Source organism: Ranitomeya variabilis, chromosome 4 (assembly GCF_051348905.1).
Source record: "Ranitomeya variabilis isolate aRanVar5 chromosome 4, aRanVar5.hap1, whole genome shotgun sequence".
Classification (NCBI taxonomy): domain Eukaryota; kingdom Metazoa; phylum Chordata; class Amphibia; order Anura; family Dendrobatidae; genus Ranitomeya; species Ranitomeya variabilis.
Window position 1 is genome coordinate 694153309 of NC_135235.1, and position 17927 is coordinate 694171235.

Below are 17927 nucleotides of genomic sequence, written 5' to 3' on the forward strand. Positions count from 1 at the left end.
ATGAGGGTAAGGAGGGGGAAACTATATCTTTTGAAAAGAGGACCGGTGCCATTATGTGCGCCGTGTGAAAAAGGACAAATAAGGCTAAGTGCGGTTAAAGGCCAAAAAAGAGAAGGGTTTAAGAGGTGGGTGCTGAATTGGCCTTACAAGCTGAAGGTGAATATGTTTAGTAAAAAATATTTGTAATAATATGGATGGGTGAGTGGAAATGGAGGGGCTTGAAAGGTGCTAAAAGGAAAATTATGAAAAGAGAGCAAGATAAAGAAATTGTGTGGAGAAAAAATAAATGAAATAAAATAATATCCGTAATTATAAACACATGGATGAAGTGAAGGTGCTGTGAGATGGAATATTACATAATGATGGAGTGTCCATATAAGTCCCTTGTGTAAAGAAATTTCCTTTTCTTGTCCTCTCAACTTTATTTCCCAGCTGGGATGATTTTTCTTGAAGAGAGCCGCCAGGAACCGACCATTAGGGCTGCGTCAAAACAGGAGACAGGAAGGAAGAAACAGTCCATACACCAATCCTCCGGAGAACAAGTGGCCCAGAAAGGAAAGCCTAGGATACCTACGGGTAAGTTACAAATGATGATAGGGTAAATGTACAAATGAAATGATAAATAGTTAGGGGTGATGAAGAGGGAAAGAAGATAAAAAAGAATTAATTAAAACCTAGCGACCAATTAAAACTTGGATTGTTGTTATTATTACTAGGAAACTATGTCTGCTATAGGAAGGAAACAAAATCATAATTTTCACTCAGGAGAAAGGGTGTTAGTGTTCAGGCCGTGTTTCCTATAAAAAGGAAGCAAAGCCATGATTTTCATTTAGACCAGAGGGTGTGATGGTGTTCAGGCGGTAGATCCATCTACTCTCTTGTTGCGCTAATAATTTGCTTAAGTCCCCCCCCTCTGATGCCCAGGTCAATTTGATCTATGGCTTTAAAAATAAGGCCTCTTGATTGGGAATTGTGGTGTGTTTTAAAATGACGGGGTAGGGTTTTAAGTAGAGAAATATCTTCAATGGTCTTAGATTTCTCTGTGTCTCTAATGTGTTCCCTCACCCTAATTTTGAGTTCCCGCGTTGTTAAGCCAATATACTGTATATCAAATTGCAAGGGCAAGTTGCATGGTATATGACCCCTTTGGTGGAGCATGCAAGATGTTTTCTGATGGTAAATGATTTGGATCCATCAGAATTGGTAAATTTTTTGGCCATTTTTAGGGTAATGCATGCTTTACATAAGCCACAGGGAAAGAAGCCTTGTAGTGGAATTGAGCATGTTGAATTAGTTGTGGGGTCATAGTGGCTATGAACCAGTATATCCCTGAGATTGCGGCTTCTTTTTGCCATTAGTGGATGTGGAGGGAGACCTTGTTTTAAGACCGGATCTGTCATAAGGATGTGCCAGTGCTTATTAAGTATTAGCCTTAGGTCTTTCCATCGATTGTGATATGAGGAAATAAATCTTACCTGGCCATCTTGGTAGCGCGCATCCTTGTGCCTAGGGTATAGTAGTTGTTCTCTTTTTTTTTTTTTGCCTTGTTATAGCCAAATCTGATGGACCGTTTGCTATAACCTCTGTCATAGAATCTATTTGTCAAGTCAAGGGCTTGTTTTTCAAAGTCACCACTTTCCGAGCAGATCCTCTTGGCTCTTAAAAATTGGCCAGTTGGAATATCCTTAATGGTTGCTGGTGGGAGGGAAGAAGTGGCGTGTAGAAAGGAGTTGGTTGAGGTGGGTTTTCTGTATAAATCTGTTGCAATCATCCCATTTGGCATTGTAAAGATTTTTAGGTCCAAAAATTCCAGGTCCTTGCGAAACTTGTAGGTTAGTTTTATGTTCTGATTATTTTGATTTAGTTTGTCCATGAGGAGATGCAAATTGTCTACCGTACCTTCCCAGATGAAACAGATATCGTCTATATAACGCATCTATCCCTGGATGCTTTGTATCTCCCCAGTGTCATCTCCCTGGAAAATGGTCCTCTCCCACGCCCCCAGAAACAAGTTGGCATATAAGGGAGCACAAGAGGCTACCATGGAGGTCCCCTGGGTTTGTAGATAAATTTTATTATTAAACGTAAAAACGTTATGGGTGAGAATAAAATCTAGTAGGGCCAGAATCAAATTAGCCAGAGGGGATGCCAGGTTGCATTTGAAGATACCACAATACGGCTTTTAGGCCATCTTCATGCCTGATGGAAGTATATAATGATTCTACATCGGCAGTTACCATCAGCTTATGGTCTTCAAGGTATATATAATCTAGTCTTTGTAGTGCTGCAGTGGTGTCTTGTATGTAAGAGGGAAGAGTGGTTACCAGTGGTTTCAGGTAATAATCAAGTCACAAATTACCTCACACAGGCCGCCGTTGCCCGATATTATGGGTTTCCCTGGCAGATCTAGTAGGTTTTAGTTAATCTTGGGGACCAGATATAAAGTTGGCAATTTGGGATGAAGATTCTTGACATGTTCCAGCATTTTTTAAGGAACAATTTCCTGGTCAAAAGCTTGATTATGAAAATTTGAAAGGGGATTTGTGAGTAGTTTTTTGAAGCAGTCAGGTTTATTTAGCAGTCTCAAAGCCTGCTTTTCATACAGGGGGTTGGCCATTTGACTAGGTTTCCCCCTTTATCAGCAGGTTTGAAGACTACGTCAGGAAGAGACTGTAATTTGGCCAGAGCCAATCTCTCCTCCTGTTTCTTATTGGATGCCCAGAATGGAGATTTTTGGAGTGTTTCTATCTCAGATGTAACAATTTTGGTAAAGACCTCTATAGCTGATACCGTGCTAATGGGGGGAAATTTTTTGCTTTTGCTAAATAAATTGTGGGGAAAGTTACTGACCTCCCAAGGTGTTCTCTTCCAATAGAGCTTCTAGATTTCTCAGAGCTTCTCTCTCATCGGCAGAGGTTAAGATGTTGTGGTTCATGTTTTTATTGTGCAATTTTTTGAAAGTCAATTTTCTGGCAAAGAGATGTAGATCTCTTACCACTGAAAACGTATCTAAATGACATGAAGGGGAGAAAGATAGACCTTTTTCCAATAAATTGAGTTGTGCATTTGACAAAGTGTGTGAAGATAGGTTAATTACCTTTTGGTGTTCTCCAAAGTTTTTAGCTGATTTGGACTTCGTAAAAATGTCAGGTAGGCGTTTATTGCTTCTGAGTCTAGTGCTTATTGATTCATTATTCGATGCTTCATTGTCACTTGCCAAGGTATTCATGTCCGACATCGATTGAGCTGAACATTCGGACTGAGTCCTATGGTGAGATGTTGCAGGTTTGGAATTGTCTTGGTTTGGTCTTCTCGTTGTCTTTTTCTGTTGCCAACGGTATACTTTGTTACTATCATAGTCATTTAGATCTCTTTGGTATTTTTTAAGTTTACTTTGTGATATCTCACTTTCCCATTTGTCAAGGTCTTTATTGATGTCAACTAATATTTTATCAAAATCTCCACCGGTAGGTCTTTCACTAGTGTCCTTTCTAATTCTTCAACATTTTCATCAATGCTCTTTAGGGAAAGAGTGTTTTTGTCAATAATGAATAGGATAAAATCTAAAGAGCAGGTGGTAGCTGCTGAGGTCCACCTCTTGAGCTGGACCTCATCTTTAAAGTCAAATGAAGGATGAACTTGTACCCTCAAACCACGTGGAACAATTTGTTGGTTCATATAATTCTCAAGAGAGGATTTGTTCCACCATATTTTGGTCTTCTTGTATAGAGCATTCCTATATAGTCGAATTGTTTCCTTAACAGTTTTATTAGTATCCGAGGAAGGGGTGGAGGTCCCCTGTCTGAAAAAATGTGATGCCTTAGACTGCCAGGAGCGTTCCCTGGCTTTGAAATCCATTAGAGTAAAGTTGCAGATAATCTGTTTACTAAGCACAGAGATATTTATTAATCCCATAATCCAACAATTAAATTGGCAATAGCACTTCGATCATGGATGCTTACAAACGTTTACCTAATAAGGTATGAAGTGACTAGAAGATAAGTGAATATTTTTTTTTTTTTTATTAACATAATGTTAAAAACAGATAATATTATATAAAAAGACAGAAAGATGTAATAATGGGACCTCCAAAACAAGTCAGGGCGTGACACTTGAAAAGTGATGGGCGCCGAACAAAGACCATTGACAATCTCCCCATTCCCACCCTCTGCTGCTTACCACTCCGCCCTCCTAATTACTTTACACCCGCCCTTAGGATATAAAAACCTACTCCCCTACCTAGTCTCCATCACGCCCCCCTTTATGAAGAAGCAGTCATGCGAAACGGCGCTCGTCGGGCGCAGGACGGTACACCATCATCTCCCCAGGCTGCCCAAGCCCTCATTTACTAAATTCAGGTAAACTCTGACTGGTCTTCGACCAGCTGTATTATGTGCTAATCTAGTTTCTACATCTCTTGCATGTACTGCTTACCTACCCTTATAACTGACTGCCATGTAGTGGTCTCTTTGTACTTTATGCTCATGATTATAGACACACCACAGCAGAGATGTAACTTATTGCACTTTTTCTGTAGCCTGTGTTAGTCTACGTTCACATTTGCGGTCTGCGCAGCAGCGTCGGGCGCCGCAGCGTCGCCACTTGCGTCATGCGCCCCAATATTTAACATGGGGGCGCATGGACATGCATTGAACTTGCGTTTTGCGCTGCATGCGTCACTGCGGCGCACGCGTCTGGGCGCAGAGGACGCAGCAAGTTGCATTTTTGCTGCGTCCAAAATCAACCAAAAAAAGGACGCATGCGGCGCAAAACCCAGCGTTCTGCATGCGTTGTGTTGCGTTTTTATTTGCGTTGTGCGCTGCGTCGCCGACGCTGCGGCGCACAACGCAAATGTGAACGTAGCCTTAGTAACTTAATCTTTGGCAGTTTGGGCACTTTGTGGGATGATCATTACTGTCGTTTCTTTTGGTCAGGGTTCCCTTTTTTTTGGTAAGGATTGTGTAAGGAAACAATGAGACGCCTTATCGTGTCCATCCATTACAGCAAGTCCACCTAACCAGCCTATAGGGCCGCTTTCCAGTTGCTGTGAGATCACAAAACCATCACCCTTCAAGTGTCATGCCCTGACTTGTTTTGGAGATCCCATTATTACATCTTTCTGTCTTTTTATATAATGTTGTCTGTTTTTAACATGTTAATAAAAATTATTTTTTTTTCTTCACTCATCTTCTAGTCACTTTATACCTTATTAGGTAAATGTTTGTAAGCATCTATACATACATCTCTACATACTGCACCACACAGGAGAGCATAAATATAGGTCCAGTGTGTGTAGTAAAATACTTACTGGTGGCCATATTCCACTGCAATGAAGAAGACAGAAGAACGACACAGCGGCAGAAGACGGCGACTGCTGCGTATTTTATTACACACAGGGAAGCGGTATCATAGCTTTCTGTTGGGGGCGAGACATTGTTTTTGTTAGTACGATTTTGGGATAGATGTGGTTTTCATCACTTGCTATAGCTTTTTTTTGTGGAATTGTGGCGAACAGAAAAAAGTACATTTGGTGTTCTTGAGTTGTTTCTGTTTATGGTGTTTACTATGAATTGCAGCCAATCAGTGTTTACTCTGCTGCCCAGGGCTTTGTGGAAGAGGAGCAGAGAGATACAGTACAGGAAACGGGTGACTGCGGGTCAGCTGTTGTGTGCGTATGTAAAGTAAGCTGCGGAGACACCATCACGTGTTTCTCAACGCAAGCAATGAATAGCCAGGCCTTTCTCCGGGAAGGAACAACCACGGGAAGGGCAGCATCCAATAAAGGAGAATATCCAATAAAGGAAGACCACCTATGCCAAGCATGGTATCCATCCACAAACAGCTGTTTCGGGGTTTTTGCCCCTCATCAGTGTGGAGTAGGAAACTGGCTATTAGGAGCAGTGCCTGGTGAAAGGCTATGAAGGAACAGATGAATGACCTCGGGGAGACCAAAACATCCAACACTGCGGAGACACCATCACGTGTTTCTCAACGCAGTGATCCAGAACACTGCCCCCATCCCACCCCGAAACAGCTGTTTGTGGATGGATACCATGCTTGGCATAGGTGGTCTTCCTTTATTGGATATTCTCCTTTATTGGATGCTGCCCTTCCCGTGGTTGTTCCTTCCCGGAGAAAGGCCTGGCTATTCATTGCTTGCGTTGAGAAACACGTGATGGTGTCTCCGCAGCTTACTTTACATGCGTTTGCATATTTCCCATAAGGGATGGGGGCAGTGTTCTGGATCACTGCGTTGAGAAACACGTGATGGTGTCTCCGCAGTGTTGGATGTTTTGGTCTCCCCGAGGTCATTCATCTGTTCCTTCATAGCCTTTCACCAGGCACTGCTCCTAATAGCCAGTTTCCTACTCCACACTGATGAGGGGCAAATGGATGGGGGCAGTGTTCTGGATCACTGCGTTGAGAAACACGTGATGGTGTCTCCGCAGTGTTGGATGTTTTGGTCTCCCCGAGGTCATTCATCTGTTCCTTCATAGCCTTTCACCAGGCACTGCTCCTAATAGCCAGTTTCCTACTCCACACTGATGAGGGGCAAAAACCCCGAAACAGCTGTTTGTGGATGGATACCATGCTTGGCATAGGTGGTCTTCCTTTATTGGATGCTGCCCTTCCCGTGTTTGTTCCTTCCCGGAGAAAGGCCTGGCTATTCATTGCTTGCGTTGAGAAACACGTGATGGTGTCTCCGCAGCTTACTTTACATGCGTTTGCATATTTCCCATAAGGGATGGGGGCAGTGTTCTGGATCACTGCGTTGAGAAACACGTGATGGTGTCTCCGCAGTGTTGGATGTTTTGGTCTCCCCGAGGTCATTCATCTGTTCCTTCATAGCCTTTCACCAGGCACTGCTCCTAATAGCCAGTTTCCTACTCCACACTGATGAGGGGCAAAAACCCCGAAACAGCTGTTTGTGGATGGATACCATGCTTGGCATAGGTGGTCTTCCTTTATTGGATATTCTCCTTTATTGGATGCTGCCCTTCCCGTGGTTGTTCCTTCCCGGAGAAAGGCCTGGCTATTAATTGCTTGCGTTGAGAAACACGTGATGGTGTCTCCGCAGCTTACTTTACATGCGTTTGCATATTTCCCATAAGGGATGGGGGCAGTGTTCTGGATCACTGCGTTGAGAAACACGTGATGGTGTCTCCGCAGTGTTGGATGTTTTGGTCTCCCCGAGGTCATTCATCTGTTCCTTCATAGCCTTTCACCAGGCACTGCTCCTAATAGCCAGTTTCCTACTCCACACTGATGAGGGGCAAAAACCCCGAAACAGCTGTTTGTGGATGGATACCATGCTTGGCATAGGTGGTCTTCCTTTATTGTATATTCTCCTTTATTGGATGCTGCCCTTCCCGTGGTTGTTCCTTCCCGGAGAAAGGCCTGGCTATTCATTGCTTGCGTTGAGAAACACGTGATGGTGTCTCCGCAGCTTACTTTACATGCGTTTGCATATTTCCCATAAGGGATGGGGGCAGTGTTCTGGATCACTGCGTTGAGAAACACGTGATGGTGTCTCCGCAGTGTTGGATGTTTTGGTCTCCCCGAGGTCATTCATCTGTTCCTTCATAGCTGTTGTGTGCGTGTCTCCTCTCAGACTCAGCCGCACAGTCAGCTGTTCCGCTGACTTGTCTGGCTGAAGTGAGGGTCGGCACGCACCCAGAGCTCTCCTGGCAGAGTTACAGAAGTCCGGCAGCGACAGCAGGTGATGTGAAGGAGCTGCGCATGCACTTCCCATCACCTGTGCAGTCTGCCAGCCTGTGCCAACTATACAATAAAGTGCGCACTGCTGGACACACGCTAGGAGCATGCAGGGCAGGCACAAATGAAGGAGCTGGGGCTGGGAGCGGGAGCGGGGCCCACCGGAGGATTCTCAGGTGTCCCGGTGACCCAGTCTGACCCTGTTCAGAAGTCCCGGTAATGCCATGAAATGCACCATTTAACTGAACCTATCTACAACCACCAAAACACCATCTTGGCTGCCAATACCGGAAGGTCACTAATAAAATCCATGGACTAGTGTGTCTATGGTTTACTAGGAATGGGCAGTGGAATAAGAGAACCAGACGGACAGGTATGCGATACTTTAGAACGCGCGCGAACACTGCAAGCAGACACCTGTTCAACTACATCCCGATGCAACCATGGCCACCAAAAACAACGAGAATGGAGGTCTGCGGTTGCCTTACCCTCTGGATGACCAGCAAGCACGGAGTTACGATGTTCCTATATAGCTTTAAGCGCAAATTATATGGTACAAATAATCTCCCCGAAAGGCAGGTGCATATCCTTGAGCATCCAACACCTCTCCCTCCATGTCAGGGTACAAGGCTGTAATAACTACTCCCTTCTGTAGAATTGAGACAAGGTTCTCATGATCACCACCACCTGGTAAGCTATGGGACAAAGCATTAGCCTTGGTGTTTTTAACTCCTGGATGAAAAGTGACCACAAATTTGAATCTAGTAAACAGTGACCACCTAACTTGCCTTGGGTTGAGACGTTTAGCCAATTGAAGATATGACAGGCTCTTGTGGTCCATGATAACCGTAATAAGATGGACTGGCCCTCTAACGAATATCGCCATTACAGGAACACCAATTTAATTGCCAGAAGCTCCCTATTACCCATGTCATAATTTCTCTCAGTCGATAATAATTTTTGGGAAAAGAAGGCGCATGGACCCCATTTACCAGGTGACAGTATAGCCCCAACCCCCACCTCCGATGCATCCACTTCTACTATGACAGGTTGAGAAACTTCCGGTTGACAGAGTATAGGTGCTGTGTCAAAACAACTCTTTAAGGAGGAAAAAGCCTGCTGAGCAGCATTCGATCATTTAGAAAAATCAGACCCCTTCCTTGTCATGTCGGTAAGGGATTCCACCATTACCAAGTAATGAGCTTAACTAAGGTTGAGCAAGCAAGCCCATGAGTTCTAGAAAACTCAGCATCAACCAGCTTGACTTCAGCTCCACTGTCTACAAACTCTGAAATTCTGTTGTGCTCTCTGTTATGGACCTGGTGGTTAGGAGCACCCGGAATGACCTGATGGTTAAACTAGAAATCGGGACAAGCTCTGGGTAAGTGGGAACTCTGCTGACCGCAAACCCTTATCCTATCACACACACTAGAAATATCCGTGGAGCGTACCTAACTCTCCCTAGACGCCTCTTCACAGCCTAAGAGCTAACTACCCCTAAAGATAGAAAATAAAGCCTTACCTTGCCTCAGAGAAATTCCCCAAAGGAAAAGGCAGCCCCTCACAAATATTGACTGTGAGTTAAGAGGAAAGTCACAAACACAGGAATGAAACAGGTTTTAGCAAAGGAGGCCAGTCTTCACTAAATAGTCAGAGGATAGACAAGCAACTATGCGGTCAGCACAAAAAACTACAAAAACCACGCAGAGTGTGCAAAAAGACCTCCACACCGACTCACGGTGTGGAGGTGCAACTCTGCACCCCCAGAGCTTCCAGCTAGCAAGGAAATATCATTATAGCAAGCTGAACTAGAACTTAGCATGTATTAAGAAATATATTCAGAAAGCAATGAATAACAAATGAACTAGCAGGGACTTCGCTTCTGCTGGAGTAGACAGGTCATCAGAGAAATCCAAGAGAGATCTGAACCAGTACTGAGACATTGACAGCTGGCATGAAGTAACGATCTGAGTGGAGTTAAATAGGGCCAGCATAGCAATAAACGAGGGCAGCTGAGAAAGCCAACCTCAAGGACCAGCAGTTCCACTCAAAGCCACCAGAGGGAGTCCAAGGACAGAACTCACCAAAGTACCATTCATGACCACAGGAGGGAGCCCGAGAACGGAATTCACAACAGTACCCCTTCCCCCTTAAGGAGGGGTCACCGAACCCTCACCAGAGCCCCCAGGCCAATCAGGACGAGCCAAATGAAAGGCACGAACTAAATCGGCAGCATGGACATCGGAGGCAACAATCCAGGAATTATCCTCCTGACCATAACCCTTCCATTTAACCAGGTACTGAAGCTTCCGTCTCGAAATACGAGAATCCAAAATCTTCTCCACCACATACTCCAACTCCCCCTCGACCAACACCGGAGCAGGAGGATCAACGGAAGGAACCATAGGCGCCACATATCTCCGCAACAACGACCTATGGAACACATTATGGATGGCAAAAGAAGCTGGAAGGACCAAACAAAATGACACAGGATTGAGAATTTCCGAAATATTATAAGGACCAATGAAACGAGGCTTAAACTTAGGAGAAGAAACCTTCATAGGAACATAACGAGAAGACAACCAAACCAAATCCCCAACACGAAGTCGGGGACCAACACAGCGACGGCTGTTAGCGAAACTTGAGCCTTCTCCTGGGACAACGTCAAATTGTCCACTACGTGAGTCCAAATTTGCTGCAACCTGTCCACCACAGATTCCACACCAGGACAGTCAGAAGGCTCAACCTGCCCTGAAGATAAACGAGGATGAAAACCAGAATTACAAAAAAAAGGCGAAACCAAAGTAGCCGAACTAGCCCGATTATTAAGGGCGAACTCCGCCAATGGCAAGAAAGTCACCCAATCATCCTGATCAGCAGAAACAAAGCATCTCAGATAGGTTTCCAAGGTCTGATTGGTTCGTTCGGTTTGTCCATTTGTCTGAGGATGGAAAGCCGAAGAAAAAGACAAATCAATGCCCATCTTAGCACAAAAGGACCGCCAAAACCTAGAAACCAACTGTGAACCTCTGTCAGACACAATGTTCTCCGGAATGCCATGCAAACGAACCACATGCTGAAAAAATAATGGAACCAAATCAGAGGAGGAAGGTAATTTCGGCAAGGGTACCAAATGGACCATCTTAGAAAAGCGATCACAAACCACCCAGATGACAGACATCCTTTGAGAGACAGGAAGATCAGAAATAAAATCCATGGAAACATGCGTCCAGGGCCTTTTCGGGACCGGCAAGGGCAAAAGTAACCCACTGGCACGAGAACAGCAGGGCTTGGCCCGAGCACAAGTCCCACAGGACTGCACAAAAGAACGCACATCCCGTGACAAGGAAGGCCACCAAAAGGACCTAGCCACCAAATCTCTGGTACCAAAAATCCCAGGATGACCAGCCAACACCGAACAATGAACCTCAGAAATAACTCTACTAGTCCGTCTATCAGGGACAAACAGTTTCTCCGCTGGACAACGGTCAGGTCTATCAGCCTGAAACTCCTGCAGCACCCGCCGCAAATCAGGGGAGATGGCAGACAGAATTACCCCCTCTTTGAGAATACCAGCCGGCTCAGGGACTCCCGGAGAATCAGGCACAAAACTCCTAGAAAGGGCATCAGCCTTCACATTCTTAGAACCCGGAAGGTATGAGACCACAAAATCGAAATGGGAGAAAAACAGCGACCATCGAGCCTGTCTAGGATTCAACCGCTTGGCAGACTCGAGATAAGTCAGATTCTTGTGATCCGTCAAGACCACCACGCGATGCTTGGCTCGCTCAAGCCAATGTCGCCACTCCTCGAATGCCCACTTCATAGCCAACAACTCCCGATTGCCAACTTCATAATTACGCTCAGCAGGCGAAAACTTTCTAGAAAAGAAAGCACATGGCTTCATCACAGAGCCATCAGAACTTCTTTGAGACAAAACAGCCCCTGCTCCAATCTCAGAAGCATCAACCTCGACCTGAAAAGGGAGCGAAACATCTGGCTGACGCAACACAGGGGCCGAAGAAAAACGACGTTTCAGCTCCTGAAAAGCCTCAACGGCCGCAGAGGACCAATTCACCACATCAGCACCTTTCTTTGTCAAATCAGTCAAAGGCTTAACCACACTAGAAAAATTAGCGATGAAGCGACGGTAAAAATTAGCAAAGCCCAGGAATTTCTGAAGGCTCTTCACAGATGTAGGTTGAGTCCAATCATAAATGGCCTGAACTTTAACAGGATCCATCTCGATAGTAGAAGGGGAAAAAAATGAAGCCCAAAAAGGAAACCTTCTGAACTCCGAAGAGACATTTAGACCCCTTCACAAACAAGGAATTAGCACGAAGGACCTGGAATACCATTCTGACCTGCTTCACATGAGACTCCCAGTCATCCGAAAAGACCAAAATATCATCCAAATATCCAATCATGAATCTATACAGATACTTTTGGAAGATGTCATGCATAAAGGACTGAAACACAGATGGAGCATTAGAAAGCCCGAATGGCATCAGCAGGTACTCAAAATGGCCCTCGGGCGTATTAAATGCTGTTTTCCATTCATCGCCCTGTTTAATACGCACAAGATTATACGCCCCTCGAAGATCTATCTTGGTGAACCAACTAGCCCCCTTAATCCGAGCAAACAAATCAGACAGTAGAGGCAAAGGGTACTGAAATTTGACCGTGATTTTATTGAGAAGGCGGTAATCTATACAGGGTCTCAGAGAACCATCCTTCTTGGCCACAAAAAAGAACCCTGCTCCCAACGGTGACGAAGACGGGCGAATATGCCCTTTCTCCAAGGACTCCTTTATATAACTCAGCATAGCGGCGTGTTCTGGCACAGATAAATTGAAATGTCGGCCCTTAGGAAACTTACTACCAGGAATCAAATTAATAGCACAATCACAATCCCTATGAGGAGGTAGGGCACTGGATTTGGGCTCATCAAATACATCCCGGTAATCCGACAAAAACTCAGGGACTTCAGAAGGAGTGGAAGAAGAAATTGACATCAATGGAACATAACCATGTACTCCTAGACAACCCCAACTAGACACAGACATTGATTTCCAATCCAATACTGGATTATGAACCTGTAGCCATGGCAAACCCAACACGACCACATCATGCAAATTATGCAACACCAAAAAGCGAATATCTTCCTGATGTGCAGGAGCCATGCACATGGTCAACTGAGTCCAGTCCTGAGGTTTATTCTTGGCCAAAGGCGTAGCATTAATTCCCCTTAATGGAATAGGATACTGCAAAGGCTCCAAGGAAAAACCACAGCGCCTGGCAAACTCCCAAGTCCATCAAGTTAAGGGCAGCGCCCGAATCCACAAATGCCATAACAGAGTAGGACGACAAAGAGCAAATCAGAGTAACAGACAAAAGAAATTTAGGCTGTTCAGTACCAATGGTGACAGACCTAGCGAACCGCTTAGTGCGCTTAGGACAATCAGATAGCATGAGTGGAGTCACCACAGTAAAAACACAGCCCATTCTGACGTCTGTATTCTTGCCGTTCAGTTCTGGTCAAAGTCCTATCACATTGCATAAGCTCAGGCCTCTGCTCAGAGGACACCGCCAAATGGTGCACAACTTTGCGCAAACGCCGATCAATCTGAATGGCCAAGGACATTGATTCATTCAGACCAGCAGGCGTGGGAAACCCCACCATAACATCCTTAAGGGCTTCAGAAAGACCCTTTCTAAAAATTGCTGCCAGGGCACACTCATTCCATTGAGTAAGCACAGACCACTTTCTAAACTTCTGGCAATATACCCCCTCTTCATCCTGACCCTGACACAGAGCCAGCAAGATTTTCTCTGCCTGATCCACTGAATTCGGTTCGTCATAAAGCAATCCAAGCGCCAGAAAAAACGCATCTATATTAAGCAATGCAGGATCTCCTGGCGCAAGGGAGAATGCCCAGTCTTGAGGGTCGCCACGTAACAAAGAAATAATAATTTTTACTTGCTGAATGGTGTCACCAGAGGAGCGGGGTTTCAAAGCAAGAAACAGTCTACAATTATTTTTGAAATTCAGAAACTTAGATCTATTCCCAGAAAACAAATCAGGAATTGGAATTCTAGGCTCTAACATCGGATTCTGAACTACATAATCTTGAATGCTTTGTACCCTTGCAGTGAGTTGATCCACACAAGAGGACAGACCTTGAATATCCATATCTACACCTGAGTCCTGAACCACCCAGAGGTTAAGGGGAAAAGAAAGACAAAACACACTGCAAAGAAAAAAAAATGGCCTCAGAACTTCTCTTATCCCTCTTTTGAGATGCATTAACACTTTGTTGGCCAGCTGTACTGTTATGGACCTGGTGGTTAGGAGCACCCGGAATGACCTGATGGTTAAACTAGAAATCGGGACAAGCTCTGGGGAAGTGGGAACTCTGCTGACCGCAAACCCTTATCCTATCACACACACTAGAAATAGCCATGGAGCATGCCTAACTCTCCCTAGACGCCTCTTCACAGCCTAAGAGCTAACTACCCCTAAAGATAGAAAATAAAGCCTTACCTTGCCTCAGAGAAATTCCCCAAAGGAAAAGGCAGCCCCCACAAATATTGACTGTGAGTTAAGAGGAAAGTCACAAACACAGGAATGAAACAGGTTTTAGCAAAGGAGGCCAGTCTTCACTAAATAGTCAGAGGATAGAAAAGGAAACTATGCTGTCAGCACAAAAAACTACAAAAACCACGCAGAGTGTGCAAAAAGACCTCCACACCGACTCACGGTGTGGAGGTGCAATTCTGCACCCCCAGAGCTTCCAGCTAGCAAGGAAATATTATGATAGCAAGCTGGACTAGAACTTAGCATGTACTAAGAAATATATTCAGAAAGCAATGAACAACAAATGAACTAGCAGGGACTTAGCTTCTGCTGGAGTAGACAGGTCATCAGAGAAATCCAAGAGAGATTTGAACCAGTACTGAGACATTGACAGCTGGCATGAAGTAACGATCTGACTGGAGTTAAATAGGGAGGCCAGCATAGCAATAAACGAGGGCAGCTGAGAGAGCCAACCTCAAGGACCAGCAGTTCCACTCAAAGCCACCAGAGAGAGTCCAAGGACAGTACTCACCAAAGTACCATTCATGACCACAGGAGGGAGCCCGAGAACGGAATTCACAACAGCTCTCTAGCACTATCTCTGCTGTCCGGGCAAACCGAAAATTTGAGGTTGGCGACAAGCATTCCCCTTTATTATCCAACTCCAGACTCCCAAGGGTTACTCGAGACTTTTTTAGCTTAGGAATCAAGGGGCAGGCCCCAATAAAATGTCCGTTTCCCCTACAAAAGAAACACACTCCCTTTTTTCTTGCGAATCTCAAAGGAGACATATGACGTAGAAGCACCTCCTAACTGCATGCGTTCCTCCTAACTCCACAAGTACTGGTACACCCCCAGACCATCCCCCTACCGGCACAGGAGTATTGTCCCGGAAAGAGGGCTCCAGAGAAGGCGGTCTTACCCATCTATCCCGCAGGATGCTGTCCACATGTATAGCCAATGACATAGCAGCCTCCAAGGACTCTTTTAACCCTACTGTAAGGTCTGCCTTGCTAAAATTGGCTTTTATGACCGGGTCATTCCACTTGGTATCGGTTGCCCACCTGTGGAATTCCTAGCTGTAAGGCTAGGTTCACGTTGCATTAGCGCATGCGTTAAACGGACTGTGTTAATGCAATTGCCGAAAAACATCGCTTTATGCGATCGCGCTAGCGCAGATGCTCTATCTGCACTAGCGGTGACGGACCCGGAAACGCTGCAGCCCACGTCTGGGGGCCCGACACAGAATGACGGCACATCGCTAGCGCATGCTGATTATGGCATGCGTTGGAGATGTGCCTGATAATAGGGGTTAATGGCAGCATTAACTGACTGCATTACACCGCGTTATGCCGCGGTGTAGCGCAGTCTGTCTAACGGACTGTTATAACGCAATGTGAACCCAGCCTAAATCTTCACTGAACTTTTCTCCTGCTGAAGGCGACACAGCCTAGAATAAGCCAGGGAAATGCAGTCATGAGCATCATAGTAAGCGTCTGCAGCAGCTGCCATTGCTGCTGAACCTCAGAACGTAGGTCAGTCACTTCCAGTGACAACCTCTGCAGCTGCTCTGCCAGCCCAGAAATGGGATCCAAAAAGAAGAAAAAAATACACACACACACAAAAAAATGTCATAGAATGGTAGAGTTGGAAGGGACCTCCTGGGTCATCTGTCCAACCCCCTGTTCAAAGCAGGATTCACTAAATCATCCCAGACAGATGTCTGTCCAACCTCTGTTTGAAGACTTCCATTGAAGGAGAACTCACCACATCTTGTGGCAGCCTGTTCCACTCATTGATCACCCTCACTGTCAAAGTTTTTTTTCTAATATCTAATCTGTGTCTCCTCCCATTCAGTTTCATCCCATTGCTTCTAGTCTTTCCTTGTGCAAATGAGAATAAGGGCTCATACTCACCTGTGAGAAACTGAATCTCGCATGTTAATACCCAGCACTCAGATCGGAGCATGCGGCCACATTGGAATACATGCAGCCACACGCTCTGCTCCTGAGTGCCAGCAGCAGCGCCGGGTATTGACATGCGAGACTCATCCATTTTTCTCGCAGGTGAGTATGAGCCCTAAATATGATCCTTTTACAATGTGACAGCCCTTGAGATATTAGTAGACAGCTATTAAGTTTCCTCTGTCTTCTTTTTTGCCAGCTAAACATTCCTAAATCTTGTAAACGTTCCTCATAGGACATGGTTTGCAGAGCGGTCACCATTCTGGTCGCTCTTCTTTGAACTTGCTCCAGTTTGTTGATGTCGTTTTTTTAAAATGTGGTGCCCAAAACTGGACACAGTATTCCAGATGAGGTCTGACCAAAGAGGAGTAGAGGGCAATAATGACTTCACATGATCTAGACTGTATGCTTCTGTTAATGCATCCCAGAATTGTATTTGCCTTTTTTGCTGCTGCATCACACTGTTGACTCATGTTCAGTCTGTGATCAATTAGTATACCCAAGTCTTTTTCACATGTGCTGTTGCTTAGCCCTATTCCTCCCATTCTGTATATGCTTTTTTAATTTTTATTGCCCAGATGTAGTACTTTGCATTTTCCCTGTTAAAAACCATTCTGTTAGTTGCTGCCCTCTGCTCCAGTTTGTGTTTGAATCCTCTCTCTTCTCTAGTATTAGCTATTCCTCCTAGCTTTGTGTCATCAGCAAATTTTAATCAGTTTACCGTCAATGCCTTCATCTAAATCATTGATAAGATGTTGGACATTACAGAGCCCAGGAGAGAGCCCTGTGGTACCCCACGTGAGACATTCTTCCAACTGGATGTGCAACCATTTACGACCACTCTTTGGGTCCGATTAGTGATAAGTGAGCACTAAAATGCTTGGGTGCTCGGATCGAGCAAATTGGAATACTTGGGTACTCGACCCAAGCAACAAGCCCAATATAAGGGAAACCTGAGTATTTTTACCGCGATTCCCCCCGGGGGTCCTTTTTAATGTCTGAAAATGATGGGAACACTGCTCAAATGACACAGGAACATCATGGGGATTGCCCCTGGTAGCATTTCTGACTCCTAGGTCACAACTGTAAGCTATGTTGTCAAAGTTTCACGTCATTTTTACAGGTGCACCAAAAAAACATACCAAAATGTAAACAAAATGGATTTTGCTGGGAAATATGTTAAGGTACGTCCTTTCCAGGGTAATGACTTGTATGCAAGGCAAAATAATTAACCCCAGACCAAAATGTTCCTCCACCACTTGGGCTATGTTCACACGCAGCGTTTTTGATGCATTTTTCCAGGACGTCCCCCTGACAGCACGCTGGACGTCCTCCTCCTCCTTGCAGGGACAGGAAACACAACACGAGAGGTTAAAAGGTCCCACTCCACCCCCTTTCCTTCAGTGTTTTTCCTGTCCCTGCATGGAGGGACACATGAGAGCAGAGCAGCGCGGAGCAGCGCAGAAACTTACCAGTCCGGAGGGCCCGGGGGATCGTGCGGCGGTGCCAATATCTTTCCCCCGCGACGATGGCCCGAGGTAAGAAACTCCCCGGTGGGGAGTCCCTCTACCTAAAGACCAGTCGAGCGGACGAGCTCCTGGGTGAGAGCCGCTTCCTCCCGGTGGGAGGCTCTCGGCTCGGGCGCCAGGCCAGCAAGAGGCGCCACATGA

At 45.4% G+C, this 17927-nt stretch overlaps 1 protein-coding gene across 3 annotated transcripts in view; it reads left to right on the plus strand.

Annotated features, from left to right (window-relative positions):
• Positions 1 to 17927, plus strand: part of LOC143767631 (uncharacterized) — an 850082-nt gene that overhangs the window by 792631 nt on the left and 39524 nt on the right. For all 3 annotated transcript variants that reach the window (XM_077256068.1, XM_077256070.1, XM_077256069.1), the window contains one exon: positions 433 to 576. In XM_077256068.1, coding sequence (XP_077112183.1) covers positions 433 to 576 — 144 coding nt within the window. The remainder of the gene's footprint in view (positions 1 to 432; positions 577 to 17927) is intronic.